Consider the following 17234-nt stretch of genomic DNA (forward strand, 5'->3'; position numbering starts at 1 on the left):
ATGATAAGTTTAAGTGAGAAGAGATTCTGGGCTTTTTTAATACAATCTTTGAGATTGTTATTTTTTTTTGCCCGCTGTAAAATGATGAATGCAATTGCTTTCACAATTTATAGTGAAATGCAATATATTCTGAAAACAGCAAAAATAAGGCAAAAATATTTTTGGGAAAAAAATGTAAATATGTATACTGTATTATAAAATGTTTTAAAAATATTAATACTTTTTTCTTTTTTTCCAGATAGATATAGAAAATTTTCGAAAACTACAAACATTTTTAAAACTATTTTTAAAAAAAACAAATGAATAAATATTTTTTCAGTGAGTATGGTAAGTCAATAATAATAATTGTAGTCTCTCAAGGACCTTGTAATGTGATAATTGATTTTTAGTGTTTTTTTAAAAAAATAAAAAAAAGGTACGCGCACCGTACGCGTACGGTAAAAAAAAAAAAAAAAGGTTTTAAAAAACATATGTAAAAAAAAAGATGAAAGATAAGGTTGGCTCTTAAAAGAACCGTTGTGTTCATGCAGGGACAGAGGAAAGGAAGCATGGGAAAATTATTCAAAGCGACAAATGTGTTGATCTATTTTGTTGTTCACTAGGGAAACACTGGTCTCCCTATAGCAAATTAGATCTTGACAAAATGTGCATCGAATATCAACCTTCCGAAATCGAGGGTTGATTTCCAGAGGGCCAGCAAAAGGAGATTCTCCCCCCACAGATGAAGGGCTCACCTGACCTGCAGAAGAAGGAGTCAGCCCTGCAGATGATGGTTCAGGCTGAGCTGCTGTGGATGTACTGGCTTGTCTTTCTGAAGAGTTACCTCCAAAAAGATGACCATGTGTCCTTCTGTGTACATCCTGGAGGTGTCTCTTCATGGTGTGATTCCCAAAGGAATACTTCCTGTTAGGATTACCTCTAGAAAGTACACGCTTACACAGCTTACAAGTCACTAAGGGTGCATTTACCTTTTGCTGGCCTTCAGGAAAAGTAAAATAATCCCATACATAAGAGGGCTTTTGTTTCCTCGATCTCTGCCTCAAGACAGTGCTGCTAGTGCTAGCCTCACTCTCAGAAGAGCTCTGCTGTTCTGCCATCGTATCCCAAAGACAAACCAGCTCCTTCTCCCAAGGGATCACAAGCAGAAATGAGGGGAATGGGTGTGGTGTAGGAGAGTTCTAGAACTGAAAGTAGTTTCAACCAATCAAAAGTTGTGTTTCATGATCACATGACCTACCGTACGCTTACGGTACGCTTACGGTACGCTTACGGCAAAAGTACGCGTGCGCGTAAAAAAGACACTCGCTTGCGCGCATGCGCATAACAGTCACTCCCGGCACTTCCGCGTAACGTGCGCGTGTGGCGTAAGCGCGCACGCGTCCCACGCGCAGTACGCGCGGCTACGCAAATTGCGTAACTATACGCAAGCAGCGTAGATAGATTACGGACGTTGCGTAAACCGTACGCTTACCGTGAGCTTACGGTACGCGTACTAAAAAAAAAAAAAAAAAAAAAAAAAAAATCTGGAAATAAATTTTACATGTTTATTTTAAAAAATATATTAAAAAAAAAATATTTAAGGATTTTAAAAATTTAAGCATAGTCTTTATAAAAGGAAAGAAAATTAAATTAAAAATATGTTTGAAAAAAATGAAGAATAAAAAAAAAAATTAGCATTTAAAAAACCTTGCAAATTCACTGAAAAAACCATGGGTTTCACACACGTTATAGTTAGGAATTAGCATTTAAAAAACCTTGCAAATTCACTGAAAAAACCATGGGTTTCACACACGTTATAGTTAGGAATTAGCATTTAAAAAACCTTAGAAATTCACTGAAAAAACCATAGGTTTCACACACGTTATAGTTAGGAATTAGCATTTAAAAAACCATAGAAATTCAGTGAAAAAACCATAGGTTTCACACATGTTATAGTTAGCTGGACATTTTACTCGTAAAAAACCAATGAAATTGCCCCGTTATAGTTAGTTCAGCTAACTATAACTCGCGCGCCCGCAATGCACTGCTGATGACGTCACATATTACATCACTCATGACATGGTCAGTGACATCACTCATGACATCACTGATGACATCTCAAATGACATCACTGATGACATCACTGATGACATCATCCTTGTGATAGAGTGGCAGACCTCCTCTCACCTTAATATAAGCTTTGATACACACATTCAAAAATAGAGACTAAAATTTTCAAAACAATGGACATACCAATACCAGTTACAACAACCTCTTCAGTAATTCTAAGATCCACATACACATCCACTCATTCACCAACAGTCCTATACAGTCACTCATACATGTACTCACTCATCATATGTACTCATACACCTATACATCCTGTTACATAATGCCACTCATCCATAGAGTTACTCACACACATAGTCACTCATGCTAATAAAGAATCAAACATACATTCACCTGCATATACAGTTATACACACACCACCACACTTACTTCTACGGAAACTTACACATACTTAGTCTTTTAAACAATCACTTATAGAAACACATACTTATTCATACAGGAACTCTTTCAATCTCTCCCTCTCACATATACTCACATATATACACCAATAGTCACATATACTAGTTTAAAACATATGTAGTTACTCCTGAAGACACTATTGAGACAGTCATTCACTCACTAACACACCCATACACACACTCATCCACCCATACAGTCCTGCACACATGCTGTCTTCAACACATACAAACAGTGAGTCACTCATTCATGCACCTATGCACTACGTAATACCCCCCACCGAACCATACAGACACTCAGACTGATACTCAAAAAAACAACTAATAACCTATATAGACACCCATGTAGCTACTCACCAACCCATGCAGCCACTTATACACAAAGTGAGAGATACACTTAATCAGTCAGTTACACAATCAATTTTTCAAAAACAAATCATCCATTTAGACACTTATATACCCATTTATTCTTCCATCGACCTTGAGATATACATATATAAAACATATGTAATTTTCAGAAAAACACACATTCACTGGATGATGTCATCAGTGATGTCATTTGAGATGTCATCAGTGATGTCATGAGTGATGTCACTGACCATGTCATGAGTGATGTAATATGTGACGTCATCAGCAGTGCATTGCGGGCACGCGAGTTATAGTTAGCTGAACTAACTATAACGGGGCAATTTCATTGGTTTTTTACGAGTAAAATGTCCAGCTAACTATAACATGTGTGAAACCTATGGTTTTTTCACTGAATTTCTATGGTTTTTTAAATGCTAATTCCTAACTATAACGTGTGTGAAACCTATGGTTTTTTCAGTGAATATATATATATATATAGGCATTGTCATATACTTGTTTATACTGTACTCCTGCAACTAACGATGATGGAGCCTATATTCCACAACTCCAAACACATTTCAGAATTTTAGCCTTTTTTTAGATATAAATGGTTAAAAGTTTCTGCACTGAACTCTCCAGTAGCCTTCTGTCCGGCATCCAAACTCGAATGTGAGACGTTGGAACCCGCGCTATTTTTCTGCAACGCATGCTCTGCTGTGCACCAGAAATGGACTGTCCCACTATGCCACCTGTCAGGGGGTCTCATCAGAGCTTCGCCATGAAAATCCTGGGAACTAACACAAGGAGACTGTAGTATATAGTGGAGCAAGGGCTTCAATCTCTATGTGCCTTATGAGACGTAATTTAATGTATGGTTTTCTTATTCTATGAGTGAATTCACCCAGTGGGACTCACATCTGTGCTCCAATGAGGAGCTCAATGGTGTTTTGATTTTGTCTTATTCTGAGAAGTCATCCAAGCAGTGTCCATTTCTGCACATCCAGGTGTATCATAACACACAGGAAAAGATCAAATCTGTGACAGTGTGAAGTCAGTGCACTTCAATGGGGTGTTGAGATTGTCATCATTTTGGCATATTCCTACCTCATGCAAGAGGCCCTCTTACACCTGTAGGTACTGTTCTTAGCAGAAAAATTAAGGAATATTTGATGGGAGTGCTTGAGTTTCTGGAGTTTTTGTCACTCAAAAGTGAAGAAAGTATGATATATTTACACGTACGTTTGAAATTTACAGGAATTCTGTATAACATAACATGTTTGTAATCTGTGTGCAACATCCGAATCAATTCCTCTCTGTCAAGTTTGAGAAATGTATGCAGTTGGTAGGTTCCCTCAGTGTTGGCAGAACCTGGAACCTAAAAACTGCAGCTGTCCTCCAGTGGTGTAACCTGAAGCCCCCCCATGCTCTCTACCCGTCAGTGTTTAGTGTGGATCTCTGCTCAAACACATGGAAAACCACACTCTGAGGATCCAGGTGAACGCGGATTTGGGTCATGCCAGGGCAGGGATATGTTCCTGTGTGAGGAAAAGTGGAGGGTGCAAAGAGATATTATTGATGAGGGGTTTACACACCAGCAGGCAGCCCTGAATGTAATTAAAAAAAAGATACTGTTTTAAGGGTGTAATGTGTGCACCCATGCTTGGAGAATTCTAATGCTTATATTTTAGCAAACACTCTGGCACAGGGGTTTGCAAATATACAGGGGGTGAAAGGGTTTACAGCATGTAACAATGTGCATTCCTTCTGTTTCTGCAGTTCCCTACAAGAAGCTTATACTGACGCATTCCAAGGATCCCTGTGTTGGATTTTTGCGGATTTATACTGTTGAATGGGGAAGAGTGTGTAACCACCAGTGGGACATGAAGGATGCTGCAGTGGTCTGTAGAGAGCTGGGATGTGGAGCTCCAGTTTCAGCAACAACCGGATCTTCCTTTATTCGAAATGTATATGAGCCAGTACTAATAGCAGATGTACAGTGCAGTGGAGATGAACACAGGCTCTCAGATTGTCCCTACACCACCAAGGTACCTCTGGACTGCGACTCCACAAAGTCTGCAGGAGTGCGCTGCACAGGTAAGAAACAATCAGGATTATGAGATCTCACTTCCTGGTATGAACTGTGACCAATGTATCTGCATCTTGGAAAGCAAACCTAACAACAAAGTAACAGAGTGCTGCACATTACACTGGAGAGCATTACAGTGTGGAGAGTAGGCTCGAGGAGGAAGGCTGGTCACAGAGAAGGTGGTGAAGAGGATTGATGTGTTACCGGAGGCTGTGAACCCAGGTATAAGTTGGGAGGAATGTAGACATTAGTACAGAATTTTCAGATCACACTGTTATAGTGAAATTACATTTTGATTATGTGTTTTCAAGACTAGAGGTCTTTTCGGAAAGATCATAGCAGAGAGGTTTGTTAACACTGGGATGTAGCCCTCATTCTTGAGGCATAGCCTAAACATTTTGTGTGGTCAGAAATGTATCACAGAATCCACACAACCACAGCCTTTTTAACCCAAACCAGACACCTGCCAGTATCTCGCTCGGCTTCCTTGTGTTAGTTTTTTATAGGTCAACCTTTCATTGCGGACAAGTAGATCTTCCTTAACCCACACATCTCCACATTTTAGCAGGAGATTATGTGTATCAGGTAATCCATCATCATCAATAATCCTGCCAGAGACAGTCAAAAATACATTTTATTTGTTTGTGAGTTATTGGAACACCTTTCCTCTCAAGGAAGAACACACAAGAACGCCGGGTTAGTGACTGCCCACCTCAAGGAAAAGTCTCAACCCTAATCAGGCTGAACCCCCAAAGTCACTAAATTACCTTTGAGCTCAGCCCCCTGGCTGCTATGGCACAGTGTAGGGAGGCTTAACATAGTTCATGGAGCAAAGTATTTCTGCAACACCACAAGAGTAGTGAAGTCAAAACACCAAGCAATAAAAATGTAAAATTGGATTAGTAGGGTAACATGTAATAATTAGAACCACACAAAAACAACAGAAATTCAAGAGACAATAGATTCAAAGGTGCAATCAGATCATATTAATTTTATGACAGAGCCCTTAAGTACTCAAACCACGCCTGTCAGCGAAGGGTTCTCCAATCTTCATGAAATAGATTGACTGTGTTATGAACAACTAAACAGGGATGAAAGAGAGCTTGTGCTAGCAGCTGGCAGCTCGGAGATGGTCTCTTCAGTAAATTCTGCAACTACTGACTCTATAGAGATGACTCATTCTGAAACAACAACAATTACACCTTGTGTATTCATCCATGGAGAACAAATAATTGAATCTCCTGTTCAACAGGCATCAGTGTTCAGAACTGACCTTTCCTAGATCTCGTGGAATGTAACTGGGGTAAAAGCCAAATTGGATGACCAAGACTAGATAGATTTTGTGGGGATGTATGATGTATGGCTTTTTCAGGAAACCTGGGCTAACAAGAAGGTATTCCAGGATGCATTTACAGCCTGCAGTGTGGAAGCAATCCCTCCAACAAATTTGGGGCAGAGAATGGGTGGTCTGTTGATCCCAGTAAAAAATAATGTTGCTTGTATTCAAGAGCTCTTAAGTATAGATTCTCTAGATATAATGGGCATTAAACTGATTTTTTAAGGGGCATGTATTTGATCTTGCTGAACATTTGTTCATGTCAAATGCCCACCAACTGTGATTCACCAGTTTTGACCATGCTGGAAGAGTTGATTGAATTATATCAACAGGTAGCTAAAATATTTGTTGTAGGTCTGGGCATACCCTGCCAACTTAGGGTGAACAAAGCGATACCAAAGGGGATGATGGATGGAGCGTTTGAGCAAATCAAACACTCACCCCAGTCACCTAATCTGGGTTTAATCCATCATCATTCTTTAGCTCACTCCTCCACCCCAGTTCAGGAATGGCCATATGCAAATCAGTCTGACCCTGTGCCTCATGGGAACAGTCCAGCTCGAACTGCCAAGCCATGTCTTCCCTGGACCGGAAACAAGCATCCTGGGACCGGTTTCGGTTTCATAACCCTCATCAGCCAGGCTATCTTAAATCCAGTGGCAAAGTGAGCAAGGGACCCACGTCTGGGCATACCCTGCCAACTTAGGGTGAGCAAAGCGATACCAAAGGGGATGATGGATGGAGCGTTTGAGCAAATCAAACACTCACCCCCAGTCAACTGATCTGGGTTTAATCCATCATTCTTTAGCTCACTCCACCACCCCAGTTCAGACATGGCCATATGCAAATCAGTCTGACCATGTGCCACAAGTTTTTTTGCTTTGCACTCCTTGGTAAGACTAGATTCGAGCCACAGTCCGAGACTCTTTATCACCCCTTTAGGAGTGGGGAGTCCTTCCAGACAATCAGGCAGAGGAGTTGGAACTTTCTTACTGAGGTTATTACCCAGTATCATAAGCTCAGTCTTGTCTTCATTGAACTTGAGTTTGCACTTGGCAATCCATCCGGACAGTTCTTATAGACCGGGTGCCAGACTGAGGTGGTTAGAGCAGGAATCGGGAGAGATGGATATCACCATCTGGGTATCATCAGAGGGACAACCCGAAAGGGCGTAAGATTTCATCCAGGGGGTGCACATAAACATTGGAAAGGGTAGGGCTAAGGGAAGAGCCCAGCAGCACACCACAGCTCAAAAGAACTCTATCAGAATACCAGGAATGATCTAGCACCTGGAATGTTCTGCTCTTCAAAAAGGGAGAAAGCTTTTTCAGGACATGACCTACGACACCCCCTTTAGAAACCCTGTGGATATGTGTGGGATGGTCTACCGTGTCAAAGGTAAACTGACATAAATGTATATTGAATGAATACATGAATTGTATAATAGTGCCAAAAGAGCAGAAATAGGGAAAAACACACAACAGTTTGCCCTGATGTTCAGTTACTAGGGAAGGTTACAATAGGCTGCTACAGAAGTTCTACACCTGCTCAAATAATCTATGCTTCATGAAAGATTGTTCTCCGTCTCTTCTATTTCAGTCTGTTTTTAACCCTCTCTTTCAGTCTTTGCTTCATATCCCTTTAGGACATTCATTTTCTTGGAATGTTTAGGGAATATCAGTCTTTAAGTTAACAAATGATTCATTATTTCCATACTTCATGGTTGGTTATGTCATGACCTCTACGAAATAATCCATGGTAATTCCCTTGTCCTGGGTTATTTGGAACATTTGGACTCCCTAGGTCTGACCATGGAGAAGGTGACGGTATGCTGAAACAATTAAAACTATGTGAGAACTCTATGATATGTGCACAAACTATAATGTGTGTGCATCTAATGTGACCCAGTAAGGCCAGTTATTTACAGAAAGCCTGTTATTTATACACTCCAGTTACATCTATTGGTATGGTTAGGTGATTTTCTCAGTGATAACATTAATATTTTGAATTAAAAATCGACAGCGATGTCATAAATTGTGTCAAAGAACATATCATCAGTGATGTCATGTGAGGTCAAAGCAGTGCATGGTGGGGTTCGCATGTTATAGATAGGGCTGCTAACTATAACTGCTGAGTTTCTGTGGTTTATTTTAGTTAAAAACATTTATGATGTCACAGAGAAATTCACCTAAATATAACATTACTTTTTTACCTTTGTTTTTCCAGTGAATTGCTAAGGTGTTTTTTTAATTGAAAACTGATCTTTTTATTATGGCCAACTATAGTTTTATTTTAACCTTTGTTTTTTTTCTGTGTATTTCTAAGTTTAAAAAAAAAGTAAATCAATTTACTAAGTGAGATTATATTGGATAGAAAGACTTTCTAATATTATAAGTGTGCAGACATTATTTTGAAAGAATGGTTTTGTTATTGTAACCTAACGGGATATGTTTCACAGTTTGCAAAATGTTTCTAAAATATCTATGAGTATTAAACAGATACATTTTCTATATTTAAATATAGATAGGTTATTTGCTCAGTTCTTGTATCTCTCATATCGAGACATGTTACCAGCAATCTATTTTTAAGGTAGCATTACTCTTGTGAGATGCTTGCAGGACTCTTGCGAGATTATAGAGTTCTAACTTTCATTGTGATCTACTATATGCAGTTCTTTATCATGTTTTCATTTATTATTTAATGTCAGTCTATAATTGAATAGTGATTTAGTGATGGCTCTCACGAGACGCTTGCTGGAGCTGGAGGCACAATCCCCTTCGTGGACTCCAAGGGAGCGGTACCTTCTGTTTGGCTTTCACAACATACTAGCAAGATTGTTTATTTAGAATTATGTTAATTACAGTGTTTTCAATAAATTTGAAGAAAGAAGAACATTAGACATGTTGACTAAGCTAGAAAAATATAATTATGTATTGTTCTATGGAACATATAAAGCAAGTACTTTTCTTTTTTTTACATTCTTGCAAGACATTTGCAAGACTCTAGTGAGAGGCTTGGAACAGGAAGCACACCATAGGGAAGGATTGTGATTGGTTCATTTTTTTGTTTGTGTCTGTTTATTGAGAATTTTCCAGGTTTCTCATATTATAAATCACTGAAACATATTTTCAACAGTACGGTTATATGGTCACAGGGAGGTGAAACTTAGAACCTATAAAAATATGTAAAAACTACATGCATTAACCCGTTAACCACGGAGTAAAATCCGCCACAGTGCAGGCGTTTCCGTGTACGTCCACTGAGTAGGGACACCGTGGATAACAGGTGCACTGAGGGAGAAGCAGTCAGAGTGGTATAATGGAAAAGGTGCATCTAGGAGCCTCCAGTGTCATTAGTGTTATATTTCATATAGATGCCCTAATATAGGCATGATCTTAGATGCCCTTATATAAACACGCTCTTTCACCTACATTAGTTCCCTATACTACACAATAACAAGTTCTGAGGGTTGAACCTTATCTAGTCTGTGGTCTGGGTACAGACGGAGGGTTTTTCCCAAACAAAGGCCTCCTATAACATCTCCAATGTGCTCATACAGTATGAATGAACATTCATGAGGGTTCTTGGAAACCAGGCAGGGGCGTCAATCCCCCTGCATAACATCTACATACACGGATCATCCCATATGTCATCCTCATACCCAACAAGTGTTAACACAAAGGACAAGGGACAAAGGAACTCTATATACTTTCTGTATAAATACAGCACCTTTTGATAACTTTAGGCCGAGGGAACCAAGACTTCCAGGCCGACACACTGACCAGAGACGCTGAGGCTCCTGCATTCAGTCGCTCTAGCTGACAGTGGTCTAAACATCCCTTGCGGGGTGTTCAACTCAAGACCAGGACTGAGTCCCACACTCTCTCTATTCAGGTAATGGGGTTAGGCTAATCCTAGAGGGATTCTTGGCTTTCACACCTACTCACATGCTAGGTACACTTAGGTACATCTAGATAGGCATCGTAGGAGTACGCACAGTTTTATAAATGCATTTTATATTCATGTATGTATTCATGATGCTTGAGCGGTCTTTGGAAAAGCTGAATTGACGGTCGGAGGAGCAAGATGGCGGACTGACTCCGCTGCAGAGTACCCTACACCTCATGACTTTTTTATGAAGAAGACCGCTAACAGACTGCTAACAGTGCCCTAATTCTATATGGCATAATATGGCATAATTACGGATCAGCAACCCACCATTCGGCGTATATTGGAACTCCTGAGGCTTCCGGGCTGGGAGCGAGCCTCGAGAAACTTGTAACACATGTGGAAGATTGGCGAGTCGGGGGTCGGACACTGGCTATCCATGCTTTGGACTGTTTTTGAGCTGTGGAGAGTCGGGCGCAGACCGGCACGCAGCTGGCTGAGGCTGCTCCTCCTAACAGCGCAGACATCGGTGTTCGTTTCTGATCCTGATCGAGGAATGGCGCCACCAAAAAATGCTCCAAGAGGAACACGGTCTGGACGAGTTCTTGCAGCCGCCACAGGGGGAGATACTGACACTATTGTTACCGGCTGTAAAGAGGACAAGAGCAATACATCGTTAGTCGGTAAGCCAATTCTACATCTTTTTCAAACGGGAAAAGTAGCTGAACTTTTAGTTAATGGGGTTGCTAACCAAACAATGACTGGTAGTGAGCTGTCAGATACATTATTGGAAGCCATTCCAGATTGTTACAATATATTTAAGGAGTTTTCCCAGTCGGAGATATTAAGTAGCAACAAAGGTGTTAGAGCTGAGAAGATTGCGGAAACAGAGTTGCTCAGTGGACAATCTATTTCTATACCGGCAGAGCTAGCAAATCCGGTTGAACTAGTGAACCAACTCTCTGCAGCGGATAACTCAGCATCTTTAATAGAAATTAACGATAAACTTTCTCAGGGTGCTCAGATGTCACAGAGAGCTCGGGAGATGTACAGATGACTGTGAGTAATGATGGCACGGAATCTGCCTTGGAAGAGTGGGAAGAGATGGCGTCCCCCACTGAAAATGAGGCAGTAGCAGAGCCTAGCACTAAAATATACAAAACATCTCCCGGGGTTAAAAAAATAAAAAATAAAACACCCCAAGGGCCTGACAATCTGCGGCAGAGTATGGCACAGCAAAAAGTGCCGCTCGCACGTGGGAAAAGTAATGCGGAATAGAGCCCCCTCCATCGATGGGTACAAGCAAAAGGAGGGGTCAAGAGCATGGTATCCCGAATAACTGGCAATAGCCCAACTGAGAGCTCCCCGGTAAATGAGTGTCCTAGATAAAGCAGAGAAAACAGAGAAATTCAAATGGAGAATGGAGGGAGCTCCCAACAGGTCCCTCCTTCTATAGGTCCATCTCCTTCTATAGGAAAACAATCTCAGAAACTTCTACCACATTCTGCTGATATAAGGGACCCATCAATCCAGCCTTCAGCAGCGTATTTGTCTACCGACACTTTAACGAGTACTGAGCCTACATTGGTCCTGATATTACAGTTTTTGAAAGACCACAGATCAGAAGCTCAAGGTCATTATACACAGGTCAGAACAGACAATAACATAATGCAGCAGACATTGCAAGAAATGACTGTAAAAATTGAAGGTCTTACTAAGGATGTATCTGAGCTTCAACAGAGGGTCGGGATACTGAACAATTGGCCAGTCATACAGATACTTCGGTGCAGAAACAGGCCACTCAGATCTCAACTATTAATCTCAAACTAGAAGATTTGGAAAATCACCAAAGACGACATAACTTACGACTATTTGGCATTCCAGAAGGAGCAGAAGGGGCAGATCCCAGGGCATACCTTGTACAGCTATTACAAAAGGCATTCCTGGACTTATCTGACTGGGATTGGATTCCCAACTACAAAGAGTGCATAGATTGCCAATGGGTCAGCGTAATTTGGATGCTCGGTATCCCCGCCCTTTTCAGATTTCTTTGGGCAATTTTTGCTTAGACAGGCGGTAGCTCTGAAGGCCCGTCCTAATTCTCCAGTAACAGTAGAATCGATAACTTTTTTTGTCAGGTCAGATCTCTGCAAAATAACAATGGATAGACGCTGGCAACTCCGTCAATTAATAGATCCATTAAAGTCTCTTGGGGCACAAGTTTACCTTCAAGAACCAGCACGTTTAAAGGTTTTTCAAGGTGGTCGCACTCATTTACAGATGAAAAAGAAGCTAAATTAGTGATTGTAAAATGGCAAACTGTAACAAAATAGAGGACTTAGTATAAAAGGCCGTAAGGCGGCATTGCTCTATGTGCTTAGCTCTAAGAAACATAGAATTGGTACTGTTTTTTTTAGATTTTGGCTTCGATTTTCTTTCTGATTTGTATGGCAGCTATTAGAAACTATTAAAGATAATTTAGTATAATTATGTCAGGGCAATTCTTCCTCTTTTTACACGTGGTTTTCACATTTAGAGCAGCTCTTGGGGGTGTAAGGGTAGCCACCGTTGCGGATGTGTTTCTGTTGTGTTGCCCAATCAGCGGCAACAGGTTAAAGGGAAGGACTTCTCCTTCAAGGGACAGGGTGGGGGTGGGTTCCCTAAGATTCTCTGGGACAGGGTGGGATGTGGAAGAGTTGGGAGGTATGCAGAGGGGGAAAAAAAGTCATCACTGGGGCATATCAAGGTTTTCTTAGGGGGCTAGTTACTAGATTACGTATTCTAAAATAGTTTGTAAGAGTTCAAATGCTAATTATACATAAAGTTGATTTGATGATAAGGAATTATGGCAAGGGTTAAATGTATGATATGGAGCGTTGCTGGTCTTAACAACGCCAATAAGCGGCAATTAGTCCGTGAGGAATTAAGGCAGTACCAACCACACATAGTTGTCATCACCAAAGCTCATCTGGCTTACAAGGATCGACGTTTGTTAAAACATCTGGGGTGTGAGACAGTAGCATGTACAACACAAACAATATCAATGAAAGGCGTCGCTATACTAAAAGATAAGAGGTTTATGTGTAAAATAACTAAGACTCTGACTGATCAGAGAGGTCGCTGGATAGTGGTTCAGATAGACATTCGAGGTAAAAAATATGTAATATGCGCAATATATGGGCCAAATATAGATGACCCCGTAATATTTGATTTCCTTAATCTGGAATTGCTAAACCGGGATGGGGAAAGATTGCTAATGGGGGATTTCAACTGCCCTATGGATTACAGTATCGATTCTACAAGAAGGGGGGTACTCGTAGAATGTGCAAGACCCAGGCAGCAATACGAGAAATAGCGAGACTACAATTTTTAAAAGATGCCTGGAGACAAAAGTATCCAACTATTCCAGGCTATACATACTACTCCGCGCCTCATAAGACATATTCAAGAATTGACATGGCTTGGGTCTCTGATATTAGACTTAGATATGGTAATATGCCCCCGGGTGACATCTAACCATAATCCTATCTTATTAACATTTATGGCTACAGTTGAAGATAAAAAGATAAAGCCATTTTCATTTCCTAGACACCTTCTCACTGATAATGAATATATTTCTAACACTACGCAATAACTTGAGGTGTTTTTTAGGGAAAATACTGGCACAGCGTCTCCACTGATCGTCTGGGACACGATGAAAGCTTTTGTTAGAGGCATCACACAGCAAAATATATGGCAGCAAAATAAGCAAAGGAAGAATGAAATGGAGACACTACGTACAGCCTTACGTGATATTGAAGCACAACATGTTGATGTCGTAGCACAAGATCAGATAATTCAGGATCACCTATTGCTTACTTTGGTAGATGCAAGAGCAGCGGTTAAAAAGGTTTTTAGGGAAAAAATAGCAGCCAACTACAATAAGCACCGTATGGAGCAATGTGAATATGGAGAACATGTTGGCAAAATTGTAGCTTATCAGACAGCAGAGGCTAAGGCTCAAACTAAGATAAAAGCTATAAAGGGAGCAGATGCTATCTTACACAATCACACTTCAGCTATTTTGGAACAGTTTTCGCTTTTTTATCAGAAGCTCTATTCTTCTACTATCATACCTGATAAAGACGATATGGCACAATATCTTACAGATTGAAACCTTTCAACTCTGAACGAGGCAGATGCAGCTTTATTGGATAGTGCAGTATTGCTGGAAGAGATAGTACTGGCTATATCGGCATTACCCTCAGGGAAAGCAGCGGGGGTAGACACAATACCTATAGGTTTTTAAAAATACAGTGCTCATACCGTTTAGTATGGTTATCCATCATAGCAGTTTTACCGGGAAGGCGCCTGATTTGTGGAATATGACCCAGATTGTATTTTTCCCTAAGAAAGGTAAACCACCCACAGACTGCGAATCAGACAAAACCCATCTCTTTTATAAATACGGATGCCAAGATTTTTTTTTGAAAGTTCTAGCAAATCGTCTTGCTCCAATGATGCCAGGATTGGTGTCTGAGAACCAACACAGGTTTATACTTGGCAGAGATACTACCGGCCACATTAATATGGCTATTGGGGCTTTTGATTATGCTGAGAAAGAGAAGATGGGTCTTGGTATGATCCTCTTAGATGCCGAAAAAAGGTTGGGTAGGAATTTCTCTGCGCTACATTAATCAATCAATCAATCAATCAATCAGACACATTTATAGAGTGCGCTACTCACCCGTGAGGGTCCCAAGGCGCTGAAGGGGGGGAGGTGCTGCTAGTGCTCGAAAAGCCAGGTCTTGAGGTGTTTCATGAAGGTGAGATGGTCCTGGGTCAGTCGCAGGTGTGTGGGGAGGGATTTCCATGTTTTGGCCGCCAGGTAGAAGAATGATCTTCCTCCGGTGGTTGTTCTGCGAATTCGTGGGACGGTGGCGAGGGCGAGGCTGGCGGAGCAGAGCTGGCAGGTGGGAGTGTAGAACGAGGGTCGGTTGTTGAGGTATTCGGGGTCCATGTCGTGGAGCGCTTTGTGTGCGTGGGTGAGGAGCCTGAACGTGATCCTCTTGTTGATGGGGAGCCAGTGCAGGTTTCTCAGGTGGGCGAATATGTGGCTGTGGCAAGGGATGTCGAGGATGAGTCTTGCGGAGGCGTTCTGTATGCGTTGTAGACATTTCTGAAGTTTGGCGGTGGTTCCTGCGTATAGGGCGTTTCCGTAGTCCATTCGGCTGGTGACGAGGGCCTGGGTGACGGTCTTTCTGGTTTCGGTGGGGATCCACCTGAAGATTTTCCGGAGCATGCGCAGGGTATTGAAGGAAGAGGACGAGACGGTGTTGACTTGCTTGGTCATCGTGAGGGAGGAGTCGAGGATGAATCCCAGGTTGCGTGCGTGGTCCGAGGTTATCTGCGCAGAGACCAGTGCTATGGGCCATCAGGAGTCGTCCCAGGTGGATGAGGATTGTCCGAGGATGAGGACCTCCGTCTTGTCTGAGTTCAGTTTCAGGCGACTGAGCTTCATCCATTCTGCGATGTCTTTCATTCCTTTCTGGAGGTTGGTTTTGGCGGAGGCTGGGTCTTTGGTGAGGGAGAGTATCAGCTGGGTGTCGTCGGCGTAGGAGATGATGTTGATGTTGTGTTTGTGTGCGATGGTGAAGAGGGGGATCAAGTAGATATTGAAGAGGGTTGGGCTGAGCGAGGAGCCTTGGGGTACGCCGCAGATGATTTCGGAGGCCGCTGAGCGGAAAGGAGGGAGGCGGACTCTCTGGGTTCTGTCGGAGAGGAAGGAGGTGATCCAGTCCATGGCCTTTCCTTGGATCCCAATGTTGAAGAGTCGGGTCATTAGGGTGCGATGGCATACTGTATCAAAAGCTGCTGAGAGGTCCAGGAGGATGAGGGCTGTTGTTTCTCCGTTGTCCATCAGGGTCCTGATGTCGTCGGTGGCTGCGATGAGGGCAGTCTTGGTGCTGTGGTTGGCTCAAAATCCGGACTGGGATGGGTCGAGCAAGTTGTTTGCCTCGAGGAAGCAGTCAGCTGTTTATTGACGGTCTTCTCGATGACTTTAGCCGGGAAGGGAAGAAGAGAGATGGGGCAGAAGTTCTTGAGGTCTTTGGGGTCCGCTGTGGGTTTCTTCAGCAGGGCATTGATTTCTGCGTGTTTCCAGCTCTTGGGGAAGGTGGCTGACGCGAAGGAGATGTTTATGACGTTCCGGAGATGGGGTGTGATGATGGTGTCGGCTTTGTTGAAGATATGATGGGGGCATGGGTCAGAGGGGGATCCGGAGTGGATGGAGTTTATGACGTTGGTGGTGTCTTCAGTGCTGATGGGGGTGTTGGGGGTCACTGGTTCGGTGACTGGAGGCGGTGTCTGGGGTCCAAAGCTGTCATGTATATCTGCGATCTTTCGGTGGAAGAACGTGGCGAGGGAGTCGCAGAGTTCTTGTGATGGTGTGATGTCGTTGTTGCTGGCACTGGGGGTGGAGAGCTCTTTGACGATGTTGAAGAGTTCCTTGCTGCTGTGGGTGTTGTTGTCTAGACGTTCTTTGAATGATGTCCTTTTGGTGGTGAGGATCAGCTGGTGGTGTTCGCGGGTGGCGTTCTTGAGGGCTGTCATGTTTTCTGTAGTTCGTTCGTGGCGCCAGGTTTTTTCGAGGGTTCGGCAAGATTTCTTTGAGCCTTTGAGGGTGTCTGTGAACCACGGGGTTTTCCTGTTGCCGGTGTTGCCTGGGAGGTTCTTCAGTGGAACGAGGTCATCGGCGTAGTTGGTGATCCACTGTGCAAGGTTGTGGGCTGCGTTGTTGGTGTCAGCGGTGTCGGTTGGCGGGTTCTTGTTAAGTGATGAGAGGAGTTGGTCTGTGGTGATCTTGCTCCAGCATCTTCGGGGGATTTGTTGCGTGTGGTGGTGGGATGTAGTCTTTTTGAAGGTGAAGTGGATGCATCTGTGGTCAGTCCAGTGTAGCTCGCTGGAGTGGTTGAAGGATACATGGTTGCTGGCAGAGATGATGGGGTCGAGCGTGTGGCTTGCGAGGTGGGTAGGGGTGTTCACCAGTTGTTTGAGTCCGAGGTTGGCGAGGTTGTCGAGCAGGGTGGTGGTG

The 17234-nt window shown here is 42.5% G+C and overlaps 1 protein-coding gene and 1 long non-coding RNA gene across 5 annotated transcripts in view; one reads left to right on the forward strand and one right to left on the reverse strand.

Annotated features, from left to right (window-relative positions):
- The window catches only part of LOC146839239 (CD5 antigen-like), a 632933-nt gene that overhangs the window by 215873 nt on the left and 399826 nt on the right, over window positions 1-17234 (forward strand). For all 4 annotated transcript variants that reach the window (XM_085603258.1, XM_085603257.1, XM_085603260.1 and 1 more), the window contains one exon: window positions 4629-4946. In XM_085603258.1, the coding sequence (XP_085459384.1) occupies window positions 4629-4946 (318 nt within the window). The remainder of the gene's footprint in view (window positions 1-4628; window positions 4947-17234) is intronic.
- LOC146839240 (uncharacterized) overlaps window positions 1-17234 on the reverse strand; it is a 189125-nt gene that overhangs the window by 146922 nt on the left and 24969 nt on the right. The window lies entirely within an intron of this gene.

This window comes from Triturus cristatus, chromosome 4_2 (assembly GCF_964204655.1).
Source record: "Triturus cristatus chromosome 4_2, aTriCri1.1, whole genome shotgun sequence".
Classification (NCBI taxonomy): Eukaryota; Metazoa; Chordata; class Amphibia; order Caudata; family Salamandridae; genus Triturus; species Triturus cristatus.